At 41.5% G+C, this 8,530-nt stretch overlaps 1 protein-coding gene across 1 annotated transcript in view; it reads right to left on the reverse strand.

The window, feature by feature from the left end:
- PROS1 (protein S (alpha)) overlaps positions 1-8,530 on the reverse strand; it is a gene marked incomplete at its 5' end in the record, with an annotated part of 27,900 nt that overhangs the window by 12,321 nt on the left and 7,049 nt on the right. Inside the window, 2 exons of the mRNA XM_010151408.1 lie at positions 831-952; positions 6,917-7,042. Coding sequence (XP_010149710.1) covers positions 831-952; positions 6,917-7,042 — 248 coding nt within the window. The remainder of the gene's footprint in view (positions 1-830; positions 953-6,916; positions 7,043-8,530) is intronic.

Here is an 8,530-nt window from a genome sequence, read left to right on the forward strand (position 1 = left end):
GTGTTGTTCAGGTATTACATTTCAAAAAGTACAAACAAGATCTAACACATACATGCTAGAACTTGCATCAGCCCTTGTTCCTACAGTTTAAGCTCAATTTTGTTATGCTGTGTTAGAGGTGGTGTTTTGTTGGCAGTTATCTAAGCTCACCTCGCAAAACAAGCCTCAGCCTGCCTGAACCTTTCAAAGTGTACAGAGAACCACTCATGAGAAAATCCTTGCACTGGGATTCCCCAGGGTTTCAAACTTTTTACTACTAGGAACCTAAATTTTCAAACTGAGCAAGAACAGCCCATTTTGGTTGCAAAATGGTCTTCAACTGGCAGGTACTACTAAGTGCTTTTTCTTAAGCTATGGCAGATGAGAACTGCAGAAAACAATTCTTTTTTTTTTTCAACCCAAACAGGCAAAGAATAAAGTAATTCTGAAAGAGTAAGTGAAAACTTCTGCACAGTCTAAGGAAAGCCTGGGAACATATGGACAAATGGAGAATTCTGGCTCTGAGTAAACTGAACAGGAATTATTTGTTCGATAGGAGAAAGCTGGGGCTTATTTTGGAAGCAGCAGGGAATAAAGATGACTGGCTAAGGCAAGCGTCTTTTGACAGGATTCCTGTAAATGAGCATGCATGAACTGAATGGCATCCAAATCCCTACCGAGTCTGCTTTGCGAGCCAAACCACAGCTCAGAGTCCCCAGCACTTTCTCAGCAATTTTGGAATCGGTTATCAAATAGCTTCCTATTTTTTCCTTTATCTCACTTATCCTGTCTCCAAGAAACATCTAACCTTGTGATTTTTCCACATGGAATTGTACATAATGTAGTTTTACCTCACACGTCTTCATGTCCTTAGAGAGCTTGAACCCTTTCTTGCCATCACAATAGCAGCGGTAACTTCCTGGAGAGTTTACACAGAGTTGAGTACAAACATTTTCAGCACATTCATCGATATCTAGGAGAAATGGAAACATACAGAAAGATTTATTCAGATTATTCATGGCACAGACTGAAAGCTAACACAATAAATTAATGGAATAATGGACAAAAGGGGTTTGCTGGCATACTATGAATCCAGGAGGCGACTGCTAGTAAGCTACACTAATGTTAATGGATGTCTCCTGTGTAAAATTTACAATCCAGAATTCTCTGCTGGGTGTGTAAGACCTAGTAATCTGATAGAGACTGCCTGTGCAGAGGTGGGGAAAATTTGGTCTGATTTGTGAGGCAGTAAGAAGCTGAGCTAGTGAAAGAGACCTCAGTAAATAACTACCATTTATGGCAGAAATGCCATTATGGGCCAGATCTTCCTTTCCCTATAGCTGTCATCAGAACTTAGAGTATTAAGAGTATATACAGTAAGTATGTGGAGAAAAGACATGCTTTATTCAAGTAAAGTAATTTCAGGGCAAAAGACCTTGTAAAATGACATACAATACTGTCTATTTGAAACTTAGTTACTTATGAAATTATCTATTTGTGGAGACCAATCTGACTTCAGCTGCAAATAAGCTAAACCGACTAAAGGAATTTACTTTTCTATTTAGTAGGCTGTACGCAATAAATACTGGAGAAATGAAAAGCCCAATGAAACTGCTGCATTTCTAATACAGAAACAAAGAAAATCACTCCCGGGTAAGAGACTAATGAGGGTGATTTTGGGCCTCAGATTAAAGAAACTGCAATACTTGCTTTGAAACAAATGGCCCTTCTAATGGGAATAAATAAGGTGGGTTTTTTTGGTTTTACTATAGCATGTATTAAAAAAAAAGTTTTATACTATGCTAGGTTTTTTTAAATCTTACAATATTTCTTTTTCCCTGTTACTTGGGGGAGGAGAAAGGAAAAGGGGGAAAAAAACCAACCCCAAAAACCAACCCACAAGAAAAACCCCCAAAACAAACAAACAAAGAGAAACCCCAAAACCTTATTGAAAAACCTGTTACTCTGTAGTAAGTATGCATAATCTTCCAGACCAGGATACAGTGTTTAACAGTTTGTGGATGGTATTCTGATTTCTACCTCTGCTGCAGTGAACAATCACGGGCAAGTTGCGGTACCACCAAGTGCTAGCAGTTTCTGCACTATTTAAATGGCCAACAGTTCGTGAATTGGAAAAGGAAATATTTCAATAAGGAAACTGGTATCACATCTGCCTGAGGAGACCCCTATTACTAAAAGGTCTCCTCTTCCTCACCTTTGTTGTAAGTCATCAGTGCAAGGGGTCTATGCTGAGATTTACACTCCCTCGTACATGGTCTTACCGGAAGAAAAAGCTGTACTCTTGTGTGCTGCAGCTGCTACAGCCAGAACTAAGGTTCTGCTCAAGATCCAGCCCCGTGCTGCGTCAGTTTTCCTGATGACGTGGCAACCTGCTGTTTTCTGTGCCGCACCCTCCTAACTTACTCTCATTATTTAAAAGTCGTTTATAGATTAAACTGTGACCGCATCTGAACAGTCTCCTCAGAGGTGAACGTTTGCTGGTGTTAAGAGTTTTATCTTTGCTCAGGTTTGAGAGAGCTGTCCTATGAGAAAGTGCTGCTCTGCATGCATATACGTATGCGCACGCGCGCTGACTCCTGCAGTGGTAAATTACCAACCCTCTACACGTGGTTTAATACTTACTGAATTCACTTTGGCCTCCGTCACCTGCAGTACTATTTTGGGGGAGTAAGATACGAGGGTGGGTTGCAACACCGAAGTGTGTACTTTGGAGGATTATTCAAACTTCTTTCCATGTGCTTCCGAGCTAGCGCCTGCACGTTAGCCATGTGGTAGGATTTGGTCAGTTGTTAAAAAATATTTTGCTGATGTAGACGTGCAACTGATTGACCCCTCCATTCCCTCCAGCCACAACGCGTTATCTCTTACTCCTGTTTGCAAGGGTACTCCTTTCCATTTAGAAATCATTAAACTGTTCGTGGTCTTGACAGGGGTTGCCCAACCCAGCAGATCGCACGTTCAGCTTGGTGAAAGGGAATCTGCTGTGAAAGTCACTTCCTAACCACTCCTGGTGACTGGCAATCTGATACCTAGTTAGTTACGACTACAGTATGATGTGTTATGATGTGAAGCTGCTTTTGTCACTGTTGTTCTTGCATCCTAGCAAACATGCACATAAGGAAACGACAAAATCTAAAATGTAGCCTAGCCATACTATGCAACGGGTGAGGAGAAAATTTGGTGTCCTTTCCTATCCTGCCTGTTTTGGTGGGGGGGGAATAAGAAAAGAAATCGTTCTGGTTATGATCATTTTAGGATCTGAAAAGGCCAAGAAATCCACGTAGGACTAAGCACAAAGAAGAAGAAAAACCCACCACAAACACCAAAACAAACCCCTCCGCCCCCCAAAAAAGCCCCAAAACCCCAACACCATAGCCTGCCCAGGGCCTGCAGACAAGCAGAGACTTCTGAAGTTATTACAAAAGCTTATCAGTTTGACAGATGAATTTCTATCATTGAATCAATTACTCTGAGACAATCGTTTGGGGGTATACGTTTTTATCACCCAAAATGAACCTACTGCTCAGGGGTAAGGTGTCCCTCCAGAATGTACTACAGCAGGAGAGGGAGCTTGCCTAAGTTTTTTGGATAGGTATGAAGTCTCCTTCCTAAGGAGACTAAGGCTGTGAGAATTGGGTTTGTTCAGCCTGGAGAAGAGAAGGCTCTGGGGAAACCTGATAGCACCTTCCAGTACCTGAAGGGGCTACAAGGCAGCTGGGGGGGACTTTTTACAAGGGCCTGTAGTGATAGGACAAGGGGGAACGGGTTTAAATTGAAAGTGGGGAGGGTTAGATTGGATATCAGGAAGAAATTTTTCCCGGAGAGGGTGGTGAGGCACTGGAACAGGTTGCCCAGAGAAGCTGTGGATGCCTCATCCCTGGAAGTGTTCAAGGCCAGGCTGGATGAGGCTTTGAGCAACTTGGTCTAGTGGAAGGTGTCCCTGCCCATGGCAGAGGGGCTGGAACTAAATGATCTTTAAGGTCCCTTCCAACCCAAAACCACTCTATGATTCCATGATGCCAAGCAGACATCCTGGAATGCCTGATGAGTCCAAAAGTCAGGATCTCCCCGTGTGGAGCTACTGCCCTGCTACAGAAATGGTGACATGCACAGGCTGGAGGGGACCAAGTTTTCTGGAGATTTGTTTATGCTATAATTATCCTACCTTTTTTTTTTTTCCTATTTCAAGTTGTAGTCAGCACCTTTGCATGTTTAAGTTATTTCAAAGGCTACCCGCAGATCTGTCCCAACGGCAGTCCTGCAGCACAAAACGGCCAGCAGGAGCTGTTCGCACAAACCCAGGAATGTGAGCAGCACCCTGGTTTCTACAGCTGCTTTTAGCAGAAGGTTAAAATAGCTTGCTTCAGAGAAGTTCCTAAGTTAGGATAAAACCAGCCACAAAGGAGCTGCATGCCATGTCCTAGAAGGGATCTACTCCATAGAACAGTAGGGAAATACGGTGATTTCCTCAGAGCATGGATGTGGATAGGAAGGGTTTTGTGTGTGTTCAGTAATTCATGTGGGAAGGGGAAACGACGATTCCTTGCCTCAAATTTTCAGACTGTGTGCTGGGGAGGGACTAATACCTGGAATACAGACATACCGTGTGCTGTTCAGTTAACTGGTGCAGTCACCTCTTTGAGAGGTTCTCCTTTCAGAAAAGGAAGAATAATATGGGGAAAGGCATGCCAAAACTTAGGTCAAATACGGGTTCTGCTTGGTTTGTCTCCTTGATACTGACTGCAAAACAGACCCCTCTGGCACAATAAGCATACTTGCTCATTCCCACTACGCCTTTTTTGGGCCAGGTGTTTGAAATTGCAAAGATGGTAAGAAGAAGATAATAGAATTCCGTATCTAAAATTGTACGTCTCCCATGAAACAAAGACCGCCCAGATACTTTCTACTGAGAGTATCTCCCAAAAGGCGAGGATGAAGAACTGTAGAAATATTATCCCATGAATAGGTGAGGGGAAAAAAACCCAACCCCAAACCCTCTTTCTATTCCACTCTAATTGTATCCGTCATCGTAGAGAGCACTGTGCAGAAATGTATGTAAACCTGATTTTTCTAATAAGCATAATTGAATATGGCCACCTACACGCAATATGATAATGAAAAGCTAATGTCATTTAGTGTTTCTGTAAGGCTATGTTCCTGTCAGTCTGCACAATCCTGTCCTTAGACAGGATTTGGTGACTCATTTAATGTGGTTACAGCAAGGTCTGAAAGCTTAGCAGTATAATCCTCCTTCTAGGGGGTAAGACTTTGCCCGTTTTAATGTCCTCTTCTTGCAACCTTCTGGAATCCACGTTTCAGAAGAAAAGAAAATACTTAAATTCAATTTGATGCAACCCCTGTATCTGCAGAAAGTACTAGGAGGAGTGAGAATTAGATGAATTATTGTGAAGTTTTCCTCATTTCAGTGCACGCAGGGACACAACATTGTCACTAACGTTTTAATCCCACAGTCACGGGACAAAGAGCAGCCATCTGAATATTACCACTGTGCAAAGCTTTGCCACAAGAAAGCTGCATGAAAAGCCACAGAGCAAGAGACTCAACGAGCAAGAAGCTACTTCTATGTCCCTTTGAGAAATAATATAAAGGCAACATTTAAAATAAAAACATCACTGATGTACTTTTTTTTAAACTGGAAATGTAGAAAATTTCCCTTCATGGTAAAACTCTAAGAACTTATACACATCTTGTACAACTGAGATTTGATTTCTAATGTCTGTACCAAACAGAAACTTCAACACGTAGAGAAGAATAAAATATGTTCTAGGGTAATTACACAAATACTTCCAATACTTGAAAAAGTTATTTTATGGTAATCTGTGTATGAAAGGCTTCTTGTTGCTTTTCTGCTAGCTATCAGTACTTTTCAACTTTGCTGTAATTGTTACAGACCTTTGTCTCAAAGGTCCTTCTTCCAGATAAGAATACTGCTGAGAAAAGATTTTTTTGGTGCAGCTCCTTTTTTCAAAGCTCCTTTTCTGGATATTTAGGAACACTTTTATTTTAAATGTGGGGTCTTTATACAAAAACTTTTATACAACTGTCATGCCATCATTTCCAGCCTAGAATGAAGATCAGTCCGCTCTAATGCTGTTACTTCTTAGCATAACTAGATACACCGAGGAAGGATCAGACACTTGAATGTTATTTTAAATGGAATTAAAATTCACAGTGGCCTAGTGAAAACCCCTTCCCCAGTACCTGAGATTTAAGGATATATAAATGACAGAGACTGGGATCCTGGTCATGAGAGCTACAGAAGCACCTAAACAGCCTATCAGATAGATAAAGACAAGCTTTTTAGGTTTTTGAGACAATTCAAGTAAGCACGGTTTTAATTTCTGATGACTATCTCTTTATAAGTCTTAACTGTCTTGCCCAGTCTGGAATTGCCAAATAAGTACTGCTAATTGCTTTTGCTATCTTCAGTTAGTGGTATATATTAAACTGATCGACATCAAATATTCCATCCTTGTAACTATAATGAAGCTTAAAAACAAGGTACAAGACACTCCAGTAATGTCTGGATCCTGAACACATTGCTCAGAGTTCTCTGAAAGAAACATGCCAGCTGACTAAAGAGTTTGGACAGAAAGCAAGTCCTCTCTACAGTGGGACAGACGAGCTCCCATGACCCGAGGAAGTTATATGGCATACCGCAGGGTGCGGGAGTATACCGTAAAACCCCTCAGCCGCTGGGAGCAAGTCACTGCACCTGTATACACGACACGTGACAGAGCAGGACGGAACCTCTGAAACTGTTAGTAAGCAGCTGAGCTACACTGCAGTAGGTGATATGAAGATTAATAAATGCAGAACTAGATGAGATGCTGGAGTTTGGCACAGCAGCAGAGCAAAATAGAAAGAGAAAAGGGGGTGGAGGGGAAAGACCTACCTTCACAGTTCTTGGAAGTTAAATTGTACCTGTAGCCTTCTGCACACAGACATTCGTATTTCCCCGGGGTGTTGTAGCAGGTGGCTGTCCCGCAGATGCTTGGCTGTAACAAACATTCATTTATATCTAGAAATACAAATGAGTTATTGAAAACAAGTCACTCTCACACATACCATTTTTTTTCCTAACCCTATGCAAAACTGTGCAAACTTAGAGAGGCTGGAAAACTGTCTCTTTCTTTCTAGGTTTACCATGCTTTCATAGCAGAATACAGCTATAGCCCTAAAGATTTCACTTCTTCAGACTGAACAAGACCAACTCTCTCAGCCTTTCATCACAGGAGATGTGCTCCAGCCCTCTGAGCATCTTCGTGGCCTCCTCTGGACTCGCTCCAACTGGTCTATACCCTTCTGATCTTGAGTACCCCACAGCTGGATGCAGCACTCCAGGTGGGGTCTCACGAGAGCAGAGTACAGGGGGAGAATCTCTTCCCTCGACCTGCTGGCCACACTTCTCTGGATACAGCCCAGGATACGGTTGGTTTCTTGGCTGCACGTTGCTGGCTTGATCCTTGCTAGTACTTCAATTCCCACTTGTATGTGCAGGGATCATCGTATTTTTCTCTACGGTTTTGTAGCAGTTGTAGAAATGGTGGTGCATAGGGAGAACAGATTCTGCCACTGGCTTGCTAGGACTCCAAAAACATTTCTTAAGTCAAAGCTGTCTTGAATTTGGATGGCTTTTCCACAGTTACTGTGAGTACTCCAAACTCCTAGGTGTATCATGTTGTAGTTGGATATAATGAAATGCTTAAATCCAGTTTATCAAATGACCAAACTAGTACTCTAGTTACTAAGGCATATTAATGTATTTCATCTCTGATTATTATTTTATCAACTTTTCCAGTATCTTTCCAAGAGTTACAGAGATCTTATCTTATCTTCTTGTCTTTTTCGACAAAACTGCAATTTTCTTTTCTGAAATTTCTTTGGAAATTATTCATTCAGGAAAAAAAAATAAAGAGATTAAAGGAAGTGACAGCAGGAGATGGCCCTGAAGTCTGGCCTCTTATTTAACATAATCCAAAACTGTTGGCATAGTTCAGCAATAAAATGTATGACACTAAAATGGAATGAGGTTGTATTTTTTTTTCTACCTATGCAGTTAAGAACTGTGGTTTATGTTAATACACAGTCTTTATCTGGAATGGAATGAAGCATGCGGGTCATGGCCAATATAACAGACACAACCATGTGCAGAAAAAAAAAATTATGCTCGGTGAGTAAAAGACAAATCTTTCTCTCCATTAAGAGCATTTACAGATTCATTAATAGTTTCTTCTCCAATGAACTTCAAACTCCCAAAAGAGCAGCATCACTAATTAGGAGTGATTCAGCCTAAATCAGTGTTTACCAGACAGGATTTCCATGGTAACAATTCAGGTAGTCACACTACTCTAGATTCTTGTTTCCACATGCTTAAAGGGTACGTGAAACTGGTCAGTGACCAAAACAGGATATACAGCGCTCTGGTAAAGAAGCAGAATCTAATACATAGTCTTTCTTTTTTTGAGCCGTCTTCTTTTTTCCCTTTTCCCCCCCCCCCCCCCCTCCC

The sequence above is a fragment of the Eurypyga helias genome, unplaced genomic scaffold, assembly GCF_000690775.1.
Source record: "Eurypyga helias isolate BGI_N326 unplaced genomic scaffold, ASM69077v1 scaffold13405, whole genome shotgun sequence".
Lineage (NCBI taxonomy): Eukaryota > Metazoa > Chordata > Aves > Eurypygiformes > Eurypygidae > Eurypyga > Eurypyga helias.